Below are 16,895 nucleotides of genomic sequence, written 5' to 3' on the forward strand. Positions count from 1 at the left end.
AGGGCCAAGAAGGGGGAGTGGGTGGGTAGGGAAGCGGGGGGGGGATGGTATAGGGGACTTTGGGGATAGCATTTGAAATGTAAATGAAATAAATACCAAATAAAAATTGAAAAAAAAAAAACGGCGTATAGAATATAAACAGAGATTTGACAACTGAGGAATCTTGAATGGCTGAGAAGCACCTAAAAAAATGTTCAAAGTCCTAGTGTTCAGAGAAATGCAAATCAAAACAACCCTGAGACTCCACCTATGCCAATCAGAATGGCTAAGATCAAAACCTCAGGTGACAACACATGTTGGAGAGAATGTGGAGAAAAAGGAAGACTCCTCCATTGCTGGTGGGACTGGAAACTGGTACAGCCACTCTGGAAATCAATCTGGAGCTTCCTCAGGAAATTGGACCTGAAGACCCAGCTATACCATTCTTGGGAATATACCAAAAGATGCCCCTCCATGCCACAGGGGCATGTGTTTCACTATGTTCATAGTGGCTTTATTTATGGTAGTCAGAAGCTGGAAACAACCTAGATGTACCAGGATAGAAGAATGGATATAGGAAATGTGGTTCATTTACACAATGGAATACTACTCAGCTACTAAGAATGAGGATATACTGAGTTTTGTAAGCAGATGGATGGAACTAGAAAATATTATCCTGAGTGAGTTAACTCAGACCCAAAAGGACATGCATGCTATGCACTCACTAATAAGTGGATATTAGTAAAAACAAACAAACAAACAAAAGAAACAAACAAACCCAGAATACCCAATATACAGTGCACAGAACTCAAAAAGGTCAACAAGCAAGCAAGCCAAAGTACCCAAGTAAGGACACCTCAGTCCCACTTGGGAGGGAACAGAAAGCAATCACAAGTGGGAAGGGAGGGAGGGACCTAAGAGAGAAAGTGTATGGGGAGGTAGTTGGGGGGAGAAGGGAACCTGATCTGGTATTGGGTGAGGGAAAAGGACTGAAGCCTTGAGCGTCAGCAGAAAGAATGGAAACAGGCAACCTCAGGGCAGGAGGTTGGGGGGAACCCTCCAGAATGCACCAGAGACTGGGGAGGTGAGAGACTCTCAGATGAACTGCCTGACAGCAGGGAAAGGGAACTTATAGAGCCCAACTCCAGCAGGAAGTCAGGGTATCAATTGAGGGAGGGGGACTTCTCACATTTACAAGTCTGATCCATAACTGTTCCTGTCTGAAAGACAGGGATGGAAATGGAGAGGAGCCTGAGGAAAAGAAGTTTCAGCAAGAGGCCCAAAGAGGGATCCAGCTCAAGAGGAGGTCCCAAGGTCTGACACTATTACTGAGGCTATGGAGCGCTCACAAAAAGGGACCTATCATAACTGCCCTCTGAAAGACCCAACAAGCAGATTAAAGAGTCAGATGCAGATATTTACAATTAACCAATGTGTAGAAGCAGCTGACCCCTGTTGTTGAATTAGGGAAAGACTGATAGAAGCTGAGGAGAATCAGCAGTCTCAATTAATCTGGACCCCTGAGATCTCTCAAACATTGAACCACCAAACAGGCAGCATACACCAGCTGATATGAGGCACCCAACACACATACAGCAGAGGAAATCTAGGTCTGTGTTCATTCAGAGATGATGCACCTAACCCTCAAGAGACTGGAGTCCCCAGGGAGTTTAGAGTTTAGGGTGCCATGGCGGAGTGGAGACAGGAGGGTGGGGAGGATGTATGGGATGTGGATCAGTATGAGGGTGGACTGGGTGGGGGGAGATAAAATATGGAGTGCTAAATAAGTAAATAAGTAAATACAAATCCTTTTGACAAAAGCCAACACCCCTTCATGATAAAAGTTTTGGGGAGATCAGGGACACAAGGGACATACCAAATCATTATAAAGGAAATTTATAGCCAATATCCAACATCAAATTAAGTAGAGAGAAACTCAAAGTAATTCCACTAAAATTAGGAACAAGGCGTGGCTGTCCACTCTGTCCCTCAGGAACAAAGTGTGGCTGTCCACTCTCTCCCTATCTATTCAATATAGTTCTTGAAGTTCTAGCTATAGCCAATAAGATAACTGAAGGAATACAAGGGGATACAAATTGGAAAGGAAAAAGTTAAAGTAATTTTATTTGCAGATGATACTATGGTATACATATGTGACACCCCCCCCCCAATTCTATCTATTGTTAACTACTGTTAACAATGAACACCTCCTCTGATGTGGCTGGATACAAGATTAAGTCAAGAAAATCAGCAGCCCTCTTATATACAAATGACAAACAGACAGAGAAAGAAATCATGGAAACAACACCCTTCACAATAACCACAAAAAATATAAAATATCTAGGGGCAATTCTAACTCAGCAAATGAAAGGCTTGACTTCAGAAGATAGAAACGTCTCCCATGCCCTGGATCAGTAGAAATAACACAATAAATGGCCATCTTAACGAAAGCAAACTTCCGATGCAATGCATTCTCTATCAAAAGTCCAACTCAGGTTTTACAGACCTTGAAATGACAATACCCAATTTGATCCAGAAAAACAAAAGCTATTCAGGATAACTAACACAATCATGAACAATCAAAGAACATCTGGAGGTATCATCAATACTGATTAGAAGTTGTACTATAGTGCTATAGTATGTATGGTATCGGCATAACACAAAACATGTTTATCAATGTTGATCATTGGAATCGAATCAAAGATCCAGACATAAATCTACATATCTATGGACACCAGATTTTTGATAAAGAACAAGAAAGCCCCAACGGAAAAAAGAAAACATGCTCAACAAACGCTAGTCTAACTGGATGTTTGGATGTAGAAGAATGCAAATACATCTTTATTTATCAGCCTACACAAAACTGAAGTCCAATTGGATCAAAGTCCTCAACATAGAATCGGATAAACTGAACCTGATAGAAGACAAAGTAGGGAATATCCTTGAACACATTAGCACAAGAAACATTTTTTTAAAGCAGAATACCAATAGTGCAAGCATTATAATCAATGGCTAATAAATGGGACTTCCTAAAATGGAAAAGTTGCTGTAAGGCATAGGATACCAAACATTAATATGACAAGACATATCTAATGGGAAAAGATTTTTATCAACTCTGTATATCCACAATATATAAAGAACTCAAGAAACTAGACATTAACAAATCAAATAATCCAATTAAGAAATGGGGTACAAACCTAAACAGAGAATTCTCGTTAGAACAATCTCAAATGGCTGAGGAACACTTAAAGAAGTGTTTGATATCTTTACACATGAGGGAAATGAAAATCAAAATTACTCTGAAATTTCATCTTACTACTGTCAGAATAGACAAGACCAGTAACACAATGACAGCTCATGCTGTGAGAATGTGGAGCAAGGGCAACACTCCATTAATGCTGGTGAGAGTGCAAACTTGTACAGCAACTATGGGAATCCATATTGTGTTTCCTCAAAAAGAAATTGAGAATTGATCTCCCTCAAGGTCAATTCTATACTACTATACTACTCTTGGGCATATGTCTAATAAAGGCTCCATTCTACCCCCAGGATGCTTGATCAACTATGTTCACAATGGTTTTATCCATAATGGTAAGAAATGGAGGGCACAACATAAATCTTGCCCTGAAGGGAAAAGTGGGTGGACAGGGACAGATGGGGATGGGAACAGGAGGGATCAGGTAGGGATGAAGGGAGATAGTATGAGGAAAGATAACTGGAATAGGTGGGCATTTAGGCAGTGATGTGCAAGCCTAGTCCAGTGGAAACTTGCTGGAAATTATGAGGATGATTTCAGTGAGGATTCCTAGTAATTGTTGATATGGAGCCTGAACCAACCATTTTCTATAACCATGCAGGACTTTCAGTGGTTGGACTGGGATATACACCCAGCCACAAAAACCATTGACTTCTCCTGCCTGAAAGATGCACTGGGCCAATGGTAGTTCAGAGCTTGTGGGAGGGGCTAACCTATGACTGGCTTACTTTGAGGTCCATGCCAAGAGAGGGAGCGCATGCCCAATCCTGCGTGATTGGCTAGGATTTGGAAGCTGGATGGCTCAGTGACCTAAGGTAGAACCAAACACAACAAACACAACTAAAAAAAAAAAAAAAAAAAAAGTCAATGAAATGATTCACAATTATATTCTGCTATACTCATAAATTGATACCTAGCTTAATTTTCATCAGAGAGGCTTCCTCGAGCACCTGAATGGAACACATATGGAAATCCACAGACAAATATTAGGCAGAGCTCGAGAAAGCCAACAGAAGATGAAGAAGAAGGACTATAGGAGGTAGAGGTGAAGAGGACGCCAGGAGAACACAGCCCACAGAATCAACTAAGCAGGGCTCACGGGGCCCACAGAAACTAAAGTGACAACCACAGAGCCTATAAAGGTTTGTGTTAGGCTCTCTCTGAATTTATGATACACACACACACACACACACACACACACACACACACACACAAAACAAGTCAGTATATATTTATTGAACCAGAAGAAATAAGCTGGAGTTATCACAAAAAAGGAGCTTCCCTTGAAGAAATGCCTCCATGAAATCCAGCTGTAAGGCATTTTCTCAATTAGTGATCAAGGGTGGAAGGGCTCATTGTGAGTAGTGCCATCCCAGGACAAGTATTCCTGGCTCTATAAGAAGGCAAGCTAAGCAAGCCAGGAGAGCAATCCAGTAAGCAGTATCTCTCCATGGCCTCTGCATCAGCTCCTGCTTCCTGACCTGCTTGAATTACAGTCCTGACTTCCTTTGGTGGTGAACAGCAATGTGGAAGTGTAAGCTGAATAAACCCTTTCCTCCCAAACTTGCTTCTTGGTATGATATTTTGTGCAGGAATACAAACCTGGACTAAGACAAAAATCTAAGTGTTTCTTTCTTAGCAGTGCACTTTAAAAATAACCTTTTATTTCAATAACAGTTGCTTGCTAGCAATAAACAGAGAGTTGATGAATTTCAAGCAAACTGTTAGGAGTAATAATTATGTGAAGACTACGACCATAGTCTTTGGAGTTCATTTGCATTATTTTTTGATCTTCTCATTCTTAAATTAAAAGGATAATTACCTGGCTATATGGAAAATGAAACCTAGAATTCCGTAGAAGCTAAATCAACTCAAAAATACTACTCATCCTAAAGATAGACAACTACTCATATTTTATATAAATTTTGTGTATTAGATCCTTAAGAGTTCTGCCCCTCCCCCCAAAGAATATTAGCATTTTGATAATGTAGGGAGTATTTTTTTCTGAACATGTAATTCGTTTAGGAACATGAGAGGTGATGCACTTTTCATAATTGACTACAGTATAAGTCACAGTGGATGCTGTTGTCCCTGTGATATGTCTCTGCCGTCCAATGGGAACCATCTCTGCAACACTTGGGGCAGTCCTGTAGTGCTGAGCAACAATCAACTGTGATCACACTGTTAGGACCTGATAGCTCAGAATCTGCTGAGAGAAGGGAGACTGTATCTTATGAATAAAAACCTGAGGCCAACACACGCTAACATGCTAATCTTATTAAGCCAAATAGCCCAGGAATAGAAATCATATAGAAGAGGCATTTGTTCAAAGAAACTGAGAGTATATTGTCAAAAATGACATAGGATGACTCATGACTTCAGAGGGAACTGACATGTATTGGTACAGATTTTAACTTTAAGGGTATGAGTTCCCTACACAATAGTGAGAAGCAGCCTGGGCAAACCCAGAAAAGGAAAAGTATACCTAGGGCTAATGTCAGGTGTGAGGCTAATGAGTAAAAATAAAAGGAAAAGGCCACAGATATATCTGCCATACTGTTTCCTTTTATTTCCTAGAACAGCGAGAGGTTTTTTGTTTGTTTGTTTTGTTTTGTTTTGTTTTTTAAGAATATCGACGTTTAACGGATGCAGTTTGTAGCTGTTTTGCTTGCCTGCCCCACACCCTTGTCTACTTGCCTCCCCTTCCTCACACTGCTCTCTCCATTTGTTCCTCCCTTCCTTCCTATTCCTTTGCTTTGCTCCTTTCTATTTGAGTGTTTAAACCACTAACTTACAATGAAAAGTATTCTGACTACAATGATAAGAACTGTATGCCCCAAGCTATATAAAACATTGTGAGCTGTGCATGAAATGCAGGAACCATTTTAAGGAAGATTAAGTATTTGTGCGTGCACATTGCCTCTCTGAAACACTTTCCTGTTCAGCCGGGGAATCATTCTCTGTCAAGACAGGACAGCAATGTTTGGGAGGCATCCACAGACCAACAGATGCTCAGAATCAATTGACATAATAGGCATACACACTCCCCCCCCCACCCAATAATTGCAAAGCTTTGGTTTAGTCCTTTGCATACCTTGCATAGTTAATTAGCTAGGCCTTAATGTTTACATGCAATGAGAGTATCTACAGCTATAAACTATATAATTTATAATTGATGTAAATGGGTGTTATTATGTCAATTAGGCAGCTGTGTCCTCCACCTCTTGGTAAACAGCTATGAGTGATAAACTGAGTTTGCAGGGAGCTACCTTCTTCTCTTCATAACAGATAAAAATAAATTACCCAGGCAGACCAAGCTGTCCAATTGTTCTCTGGTGAAGTGGACAGAAATTCCAGGTCCTTTCTTTTGACCTGTTGACTGCAGGAAGCTGTCAATTTCGTCACGCAGGGCTTCTATAGCTTCAGGATGCCGAAGAACATAATACATTGTCCAGAACATAGCTGGAATGGTGTTTGCTAGAGAGGCCCAGAGAAGGCCAAGATGATGTGCTGGGAGAGAATAAGTGAAAAGGAAGATTAATAGCGTTTATTACACTGATTAGATTTGCAGTGTGCTAATTAAAAGATGTTAGGACACGGACCCAGCCAAGGATCAGTGCATGCTAATGAGAGCCAATAGGCTTCTGAAGTCTAATTTTCTGCTTAATGAGAATAGTTTAAAATGTAATGCGTGTTGCAGCAGGGGAAGGGGGGTTCAGGAAGGTGGGGATGAGATAAAGGAGTAAATGCCACTTAGTTATACTCTTTCTCATTATCATCATTAAATATCTTGTTTTACCACCTCAGCAAAAAAAAAAAAAAAAAAAAAATCAATTATCAGAGAAGGTTGTTTCAGAATAAAACATTTTATCATTAGCCAATTAGAAAGAACATAAAAAAATTTCAAGGACGTCATTTTATCTTTTTATCTCAAGGGTCTCCTGTAAATTATTTTATTTTAGGAAGCGATCATTCAGTACTTTCTTACCTCCTATTTCAGAATCGTCATGCCTATAGTATCTTTTCAGTATATCTTTCCTCTCCTGAACAACTTCTGACTGTCCTTGCAGCTGAGCTAATTTTTCTGATGTGAGGCATTTTATAATTTTCTTCTGTAGAGATTCTGCATTTCTTAGAAGCTGAGTAGGTATGTCAGATATTAAGTATGGGAAAACATCATCAAATTTTAAAAAATCATCCCTTAGCTCACTGATAATTTGTTTCTTGTTATCAGCAAGAATTTTTCCATAGAGAGTTGTAAATGTGATCTCAAATACCAGTGAGCTACAGAATGCAAATATTCTTTCTGTTTTCCAATCTGTGTTTTTTAGCAGTTGGGACTCAAATATTTCTTTTACTTCTTGGATCATAGTTTCCAGAAGAGCATCCAATGGTTTGCCTTGTAAAAGTAAATAGATTTTGTGAATGTCTTCGTTAAGGCCATCATCAGTTAGGAGCTTCTTTGTAGAGAAGGCTTTTGCTGATAATCGTCTGCTGAACTTCTGAAAGCTTAATTGTTTTGGGCTTTTCATTACATACTGGTACTGGAAAGGGTTCAGAGCAAATGTTATATACCTCCCTAAAAAAGAAAAAGAATATAGTTTATTTGAGAGCAAGACAAAATACATTCCTAAAGTCTCCAAATCTTTAAGTAAAAATTGGAGACAATATTAAGAAGTTAATAGTTTTATTAAGCTATTAAAAAAAAAAAAAGCTCCATTCTGCTCAAAGGCCTACTAAGTCCCCTTTGAAAAAAAGGTAATATGAAAATTTTCTGGAAGCTTAAATTTCATGAATTTCTAAACTTCACTGTACACTATGGCTGGTCATTCAAGCCTGGCAAAAACTTCAGAGTTGCTAGTTGAACCTGTGTACTCATTAGCTGAGAGAGCTGAGAGAGCTGAGAAGCAAAGTCCGGACACAGGCTCCTTGTCCTAGCTCAGCCTCGCTCAGCTCTGGTTTCTCACTGCAGTACTGCTTTAAGATGCATCTCATCTGATTAGAAATATCACCAGTGGCATGCAATGGGGCAGCTAAGTCTTTCCTTTCTAAAAACACACACCACATAATTCGAATAATTTGCAGTATCTATGTTCAGCTTTTGCTACCTGTATTCAGTTTGCTCTGTTTCTGTCTCTCTGTCTCTCTGTCTCTCTGTTTCTCTCTCCCCCTCCCTCCCCCCCTCTCTCTTTCTCCCTCTCTCTCTCTTTCGTGGATGAAAACTTCCCCTTATGATTATTGGTAATTCCAAATGCATTACAAAAATTAATCAATGTAGTATAAGACAAAAACAGTATAATTTTCTACCAAATTTTAGAGACAGTATAAATGTGCTTTCATCTGGACAATTTTAAAAATACAGTTTAAGTGTTAAGTATATATGAGAATATATTTGCCATGATTAATTTTTCTCCAAGTGAGTTTCATCCAATCCCTTTTTCCTGGATTCATTTATTATTATTGCAAGATAATGCAGAAGTGAGGGAGGTCTGGAATAGCCACTCTTTCTGGTTGGGTACTGATTCTGCCTTCTCCAAATGAGGCAGAGTTTTGTTTTCATTCATTCTTTGCTTACCCTCAGGGAGGGACACAAAAGGGACCCCATTGGAATTGGGTATTTAAATCACTTCCTTTACCATTACAACTTTATTAAAATTGCTAGCATCTGCCAGACAAACAGTCAGCGCTGGGGAGTCAATGTTCTCACTTTTCAAAGAGATTATTTTAGGTAAATCTGTTTATTTTCGCAGGTGATGATTCATGCATTCTTCTCCCCAAATGATTGGGTTTTGTTAAATACTAATAGAATTCTTTTAAGTAAGGATCTAAAATTCAAAGCCTATATACAAGGTTTAACTTGTAAATCACAGTCGTTGGAAAACATTTTGAATTTTTTTCTGCCAATTTGGTTTTACATTCATCTAATTCTAAAGAGAAATTTTTAAAAAGTATTCATCTCAGGTACTATCAGCTACTACACCATGGCCTTTTGAAACAAAGATTGGATACATCCAGAGTTCTGCTCTGTGTAAGCCATTAAAAATAGTTACCTTTTCTTATTTCTCTTTCTCTTTTCCATCTCTTTCTCTCCTTGTTCTCTCTCTCTTTACCTTCCCATTATCAGAAGAAAATATTAGATTTTTAACAAAAATATAAATGTGAAATAACTGGTTCAAATCAGCAAACAAATATAACCTCTTCTAAACATTGATTGGTTGGTTGGTTGTGTGTACTGTATGGTGTGCAGGTAGATATGCGCTTGGGGTGTGCATGTACCACATTCTGCCAGTTGAAGTTGGTCCTCACCTTTTACCCTGTTGCTTCTGCATTGTAGGACAGACTGATCAGTGAGCTTCCAGGCCACTTTTTCTTTGCCTCTGTGTGTGTATGTGTATGCATGTGTGTGTGTGTGTGTGTGTGTGTGTGTGTGTGTGTGTGTTATAGGTGCATTTGTGTGGTGTGTGCATGTACATTTGCAACTACATGCACACAGGGAAGACAGAAATAAACACCAGCTGTCTTCTTCAGTCACTCAACATCTTATTTTTGGAGATAAGATCTCTCAATGGATCTGAGGCTCATCAACTCAGCCTGGCTGGCTGGCTGGCCAATGAGCTCCAGGAAATCGACTTGTGTCTATATACTTACAGACACACTTTTCACACTTGCCTTTGATAGTGGTACAGAGGATCCAAAATCAGGTCCTTGTGCTTGTGTATCTGGCACAGTACCAACTGAGCATCCACCAAGCCTGCTAAGGTCTTTCAAAGGACCATCACTGAGAAGTTGACAGTGACTTCTCACTCTAGGATCTGCACCTTTCTTCCTTGTTCCAGTGTTAGTTCTTCCCTAACAAGATGCCTCCTTCCTGCTTCTGCCTTTAGTCTTTCTGAAGGAGATGTGGATCACTTTAGAACTAGTCATGTTTTCTAAATTTTACTTTTCAAGTTGGTTTGGAAGTACCAATAACCCTGGAGATTTTAGCTGACTTTCCAACTTTTAATCTTCAGTATAAACAATTTAAGCTAAGTTTTCCAAAATTAATATTAATTTAAACCATCTGTCCACCATCTGCTAATGTGAGATGTAAAACCAGAGTTTCTTTGTGTTCTGTAATCAGACAGTTAAAAAAATACATATACATTTAGAAAATGAATTTAAATTTCTGAACAAAGGGACTATTTTGTGAAAAGTTATCTTGAAGGCTATGAATTCTCAGAGAGAAATTTACTTTTTCTTAGTGTGATTTTATGTAAATGAATACCAAGTATCAACAGGCATGCAGTCTAGTTCACAGAGATCTTAATGTACAAACAATATCCTTTGCAATATTTTCAAAAGAGAGGAGAAATCTGTCAGAAATGGATATAAAATATTGATTTTAAGAATTGCAAAGTTTGCATTTAAATGTAAATGTCAGAAGGAGTCCCATGTCTGAAAATATGCAGTATAAAATAACTTTCTGCCCATTAACATTGAAATAAGACCAACAAGTTTAATATCTTCCTGGCCAACTATTTTATTTTTCGTCCCTCTTCTGGAGCAGACTGGGAGTTCTAAGTTCAGCATCCTTAGAAAACCCATCTTTTCTGATATCATTTCCTTAGGAAGCCACTGCCACAAAATTCAAAATAATTTGATAAATGTGCTTGAAGTCTTATATACAGGACGTCTGACTTTTACATAAAAGGTGAGCTTAGCTCACTTTTGTTTTCTTCTTAATGTTGGCACTAAGTAGATACAGCCTAGGAACTCAGGTCAGTTGCTTAATAAGTCAAATATGTATATTCATATATATGAAGAGAGAGAGAAACTGAGAGATTTTCAATAAATTTTCTAAAATAGTAAGATTTTAGTAAGGTAGTTCTTCAGCAAATTTTGGGTTGCCCTATAAACATTAGTTGGGCAGCTGACTTATTTGCTGAGAAAGATCGCCACTGTATACTTACTTCCTTTATTAGGAAGATTTCTCTAGCAGTTGACAATGATGTACAGTGGAGCTCCTTTAGGATGACATTTAGGGAAAATGATTCCATTGCACTAACACACAAAACCAATTAGAGAGAACTATTTTCTGTGGCAGGTCACGAATTTACATGGTTTCTCATGGAAAGCTATACCTTTTCATTTCTTTATTAAGGTGACAATTGTGTCCCTTGAGAGTTTTGGGAATGATAATCATTTTCTTGCCCTGCAAAAACCATACACTCACTAATGTCACGTGACAAGGACAAGGGTGGACAACTTTGCCCCTCCTTTTTAAAATAAGTCATATCATAAACTGAGCATCAAAATTGTACATTCGCAGGTATTCTCAACAGAGATGTATTCAAAATAATGTAACACATAAAAGGGGCCATCAGAACCTATTCACTGGTGGCTGTTTACTGCCTAATTAAAAACATAATTATGACTAAATTATTTAGACAATCAGTATTTAAGTCAGTATTAGAATTTAGGATTATGGTAATCTGTGAGCATGGATTGATTGCTTTTGTTTGGTTGCTTTATATAGGAGCATGGGTTTATGTGTACACATACATGCTGTGTGCTTGTAAAGAATAGAGGTTAACCTCAGTTGTTGTTGCTCACAGGTTACCCACCATGTTATCTGAGAAAGGGTTTCACCAGGACAGGAACTGGCTGACTGGGATTAGCTAACTGGACAAGGAGCACCATAGATCCATTCCTCTGTCCCTTCTTCCCATACGTTGGGGTGGTAAGTATATCGCATCATGCAGCAAACACTTTACATACTGACTTATTTTCCCAGCCCCTCTCCCTCCACTTTTAGAAAATAAAGTGTTGTTATTAATGATTTCTTTGTTTGTTTGGTTTTGTTTTGTTGTTTGTTTACAAGATTTTACTGGCTGGCCTCAAACTCAAGACTCTTTTGCTTAAGTCTCCCAAGTGCCAAGAAACACACACACAAGAAAAAGCTACAGGTTCTAGCAATTTTTGTACTGCTCACTGGAAATTTGAAATTACATTTTAAAAGTTTGTATTTCAGTTTTTAAGATCCCATTAATTATTAATTGTTTTTTCATCCATAATTTATTTTTTGTTCATATTATATCCCAATTACAGCCCTCCTCCTTCCTCTCTTCCCAGTCTGGCCCTTAAATCCTCTCCCCACATTAACCTCTCCCCTTCTTCATAGAGAAAGGGAAGCCCCCTTGGGTACCACTAGGCCCTGGGACATCTAGTTCCAGCAGTAATGCTGTTTTTTTTTTTTTTTTAAATAAACGTTCTTTGCTTTGCAGTTTTAGTTTAGTCCTAAGCAGAACTAGAAAAAAATGCTAGACATATCCTTTGTCTACCTAATAGTATTTATCATTTCTAATGTGTTTGATGGGATTTTACCCATCAAACATCTATTATGATTCAGTCAGTGCTGAGCTCTAGAGCGTCACTAACAGAAAAGGAAGGAGATGGACAGGAGTAAACCATTTAGGTATGAATTACACTGAGCAAAGGTACTGTGGATAACTAAGCCCCAATGAAGGGGTTCCAAAGGTTGGATAGTATGTCCAGGAAAGGACCTTAGGAAGAAGGGAGGATCATGGGAAAGCATAAAGAAAGGCAAAAGGAAGGTCAAAGGCACAAAGTCATGGTCTGTGAGGTGGAACATTCCATCAGTGAGATGTATTAATTAGATCGTAAGCACAAGGCAGGATGGGAGTGGAGATGGGAATGAACTGAATGGAGGTCTTGGAAAAATCATATTACATGTTACACTTCTTTCTAAAATCCATGATTGTTTTTCTTTCCATTTTTTTCTGAAATTACTGTTTGTGTAATTATCATGGGTAAAGATAGGTTAGCTGTTAGGGGAAAGAATAAGTTGTAATAAAACTAATGCTGCCTGTTGAAGGGTAAATTAAAACTAACCATGTGGATGAGTCAAGTTGGAGCCCTGTCCTTTTATTACTCAAATGGTACATTTACATGGTAGCCACAATGTACAGAAGGTTGCTGCTGATCCACAGGACAGTAATTACTGGCAGAAGGCTGTCCTCATACTCTAGGAATAGAATAGAGAAGCTGTAGAGAAAGGCGTACTGATATAGAGAGACATGCATTCATATGGTCTGTGAAGGACACTCAGAGTCAATGGAGGGACCTGAAGGGCCACATTCAAGAGAGTTGAAAGCAACTGGATATTTTATGAAGACAGGAGAGATCAGCATGGGACTAAGAGGGAGGGGCTAGTTAGGCTGACCGTGACCATGAATTAGAGAACAAAAAGCTGGGTAGCACTAGGAGAACTCCAGAAAATATGTTACTAGGGATGGCAAAGGCAATAGAGATAGAGATGGATAAAACATATAGAATAGAGAGATGGAAAGAGGGATATAAGGGAACAGTAGGAAAAGGATGAGATGCTATTAGCTGGGAATCTGTGACAGGAAGATCATAGACGCGAGACCTCTGAGCTGTCTGCTGAGTTACCTTATACTTCTAAAATGGTTCTATAAGGAAAATACACACACACACACACACACACACACACACACACACCACATTCTAGTGCTTAAAAAATTCTCAAATAACCTAAACTAACCCCAAACAAATCGACGTGAGCTCAGGAGAGTGGCTTCTTTAGGATGTGTCAGAGGATTCTGTAAGCAGGTTTTGTATATGGTCATCTGTGTGCTAAGATTTACCATTCTTTGATTTTGCTCTGCAGTGCTAGATGAATGCTCTACATTCTGCCTATGAACAAATGTGAAGACTTCAAAGAGCAAGCAAGAGATTCTGACACATGCAAAGTACTCAGAGCAGAGCTCCTTACCTGCAAGAAAGACAGTGAAAGTGTCACCATATTGCCTTTGAAGAGTTTGCAAGAAAGTTAACGGATCCTTAAAGAATTTCAGGGCCATGCCAAGATAAGGAACCCAACCTTTTATCAAGGGTGGTTCATGAGGACGCCTAGGAAGAAAGAAAACTGAAATCATTCTCATGTTGGTACCTATGGGTTATTCATCCAGTCTAAGAGAACGCATGAAAACTTTATATAACCCAGCACAAGGCAAGGCCTGGGCCAAGTAATGGGAGTGGGTGGGTAGGGGAGCAGGGGCGGGGGGGGGGGGTATAGGGAACTTCCGGGATAGCATTTGAAATGTAAATAAAGAAAAAAAAAAAGAGAGAACGCATGAATGGCACAGCCGCTGTCAGTTCACCTCTTCTTTGATTCTTACATCACCATAGATTGTGCTTATGAAGCCTTTTCAGTTTGTGTGGATATGTGTACGTCGTTCAGACGCCGGTTTTGTTGAGTACCTTTCGATACCTTGTTTTCTTATAGGGATTCAACAACTGCTTGAGAGCTGAGACAGTCTGATATATTTATCACATGTTCCATTTTCCATCAGAACACCACTGTACACCTGAAGGGTCTGTGGCTAAGAGGACCAATGGGTAACCACATCAACTCTTAGAATTTATTTGGAAAATTGTCAGTTTGATAAAATGCTGATTTTTTTTAAAGCCACTGTCTGATGTCTTCTATAAGTCATTCTATAAATGTTTCTTGCTAAATCTAATAAGAACTAGACTTGGTTCTTTAATTATATATCTTTTATTGTATGTATATGGGTGTTTTGCCTGCATATATGTTTGTGTACCAAGTGACTGAGGAGGTAAAAAGATATCCTGGAAGTAGAATTAAGGACAGTTGTGAGCCAGCATGTGGGTACTGGGAATCCAACCGGGGGTCCTTTGAAAGAGCACAAGTGTTCTTAATCTCTGAGCTTTCTCTAGCAATCTTCACCCAACTTATTTTCAAGTAACATTTATGCCTTATTTTTAAGTAACATTTATGCTTGATGGTTATGTGTTTGGCAAGTGGGATGGCTGATCTGGATTGTCAACGTGACATACCTAGAAAGAGGAAGCCTCAGTTGGGTAATTGCCTCCCTAAGATTAGCCTGTACTAATCTTAGGGCATGTACTGTGGTGTTTTCTTAATTGATAAGTGGTGGAAGAGGGCCCTTCCCACTATGGACTGTGTTACCCCTGTGTAAGTGTTCTTGAATATTGTAACACAATTGGCTGAATCTATACCCCAGTCAGAGGGTTGGGGGGACAAGCCACGGTCTCTGATTCAGCCCCTACTTGAATTCCTGCCCTGATAATCCCTGAATGCTCTATGACATGGAATTATAAACCACATAACTCCTTCCAGGCAAAGTTGGGTTTGGTTAGTTTTCTCCCAGCAATAGAAAGCAAGCTAACCAAAGTAGTATGGAATAGGTCTAATTTAGTATAGACGTAAACTGCTTACAAACAATGTATTGCAATTGCTGATGATTTTACTTCATAGCAGCATGTGATGCTTAATTATGTGGACTCAGTAATTTAAACCCCAATGTATCTAGAAACACATCTTCCCACAAATATAGGCTCATTCAAACTTAATAAGACTATATAATTTTTATATGTTTAGGCATCAGGGAAGGGGTGCACTATGGAACTTGAAGGTTTTCAAAATACCTTATTGAAATAAGGTATACATTACATGGAGGTTTGTTCTTTACAGTGAACAAGTCATATTATTCATTGTGCGTATTTTCTATTAATTTAGTTCACCAAAGTGTTTAGAACCTGATGCCACCTTGGAGGCTCTAGTGTATTTTTTCTTTTTTATAGCCAAAGAACCTCTTGTGTTTCAGATGGTAAGCCATTTGCCTAAAGGTGTGTGTTTGCTTAAGGACTTCCTGTAAGCTAGGGAGCCCCTCAGCTATGCTTTCAACTATCTAGGAAAGTTAGTCAATCCATAAACCCAATTAAAACATCCCAACAATGCAGCTCTCTGGATGAGCTGATAGATCATAGTAACCACAGTTCAGTGCATACTCCAGAGCTCTTGCCGTGCTCTGGCTGTTAGATGCCACATAGTTTAGCTGCCAAAGTTGACCAGCGGTCAATCAGGCTGGTATTACATAGTCAAACGAGTGACAATAAATTAACTTGAAAAATATTTTTATTGAGAACAATAAAAGTGCCAGTATAGTAGGGTCTAGCTAGGAACGAAAGAGCTTGCTTGGTTTGTGTGTGCGAGGCTCTGTATATGATTCCTTGCACCACACAAAGAGAAAGGAACCCACAAAGCCTCAGCATGGCCTTCCTGACTTTTATGGTTTTTTCAAAATCATTTTATAAATAATTTTATTGAAATAATGAATATGAACAGGATTCTTTGTTAGGTATTATTAATAAAGTAGTTTTTAAACATGTGAAGCATTCCTTAAAATACTATGACTTAAACATTTTTTCTTTTTTGATCTCTTATATTGCCAAACTTGTATTTAAAAAGTTGTTTTAGTCACTGACCTGGTAAATGCAACCTGATAAGATAAAAATAAGGCAAACAGATTAATCTTCTTTTTTTTTATCCAGTAAAGGTTCAAAACAAATATTCAAAAATATTTTGGTTCTTTGATCCATCTGTGAGACTATTATGATTTGATCAATCACAAATATGACTAGTTCAGATCTAATCAAAGGTCAAGACTATGGCCGTCTCAGCAAGGGTAGTTGTATTCACTGTTGAATTCTTAGTTTCTCACACACAAATACAGTAGACTGAAACAGAATATAGACAGCAGATCTTGCCAGTGTGTGTGTGTGTGTGTGTGTGTGTGTGTGTGTGTGTGTG

General features: G+C 38.7%; 1 protein-coding gene across 3 annotated transcripts in view; it reads right to left on the bottom strand.

The window, feature by feature from the left end:
- LOC110320479 (25-hydroxycholesterol 7-alpha-hydroxylase) overlaps positions 1-16,895 on the bottom strand; it is a 167,088-nt gene that overhangs the window by 19,392 nt on the left and 130,801 nt on the right. For all 3 annotated transcript variants that reach the window (XM_021196518.2, XM_029538118.1, XM_029538117.1), the window contains exons 3-5: positions 14,031-14,167; positions 7,224-7,814; positions 6,539-6,745 (exon numbers count right to left, since the gene is read on the bottom strand). In XM_021196518.2, coding sequence (XP_021052177.1) covers positions 6,539-6,745; positions 7,224-7,814; positions 14,031-14,167 — 935 coding nt within the window. The remainder of the gene's footprint in view (positions 1-6,538; positions 6,746-7,223; positions 7,815-14,030; positions 14,168-16,895) is intronic.

The sequence above is a fragment of the Mus pahari genome, chromosome 4 (genome assembly GCF_900095145.1).
Source record: "Mus pahari chromosome 4, PAHARI_EIJ_v1.1, whole genome shotgun sequence".
Lineage (NCBI taxonomy): Eukaryota > Metazoa > Chordata > Mammalia > Rodentia > Muridae > Mus > Mus pahari.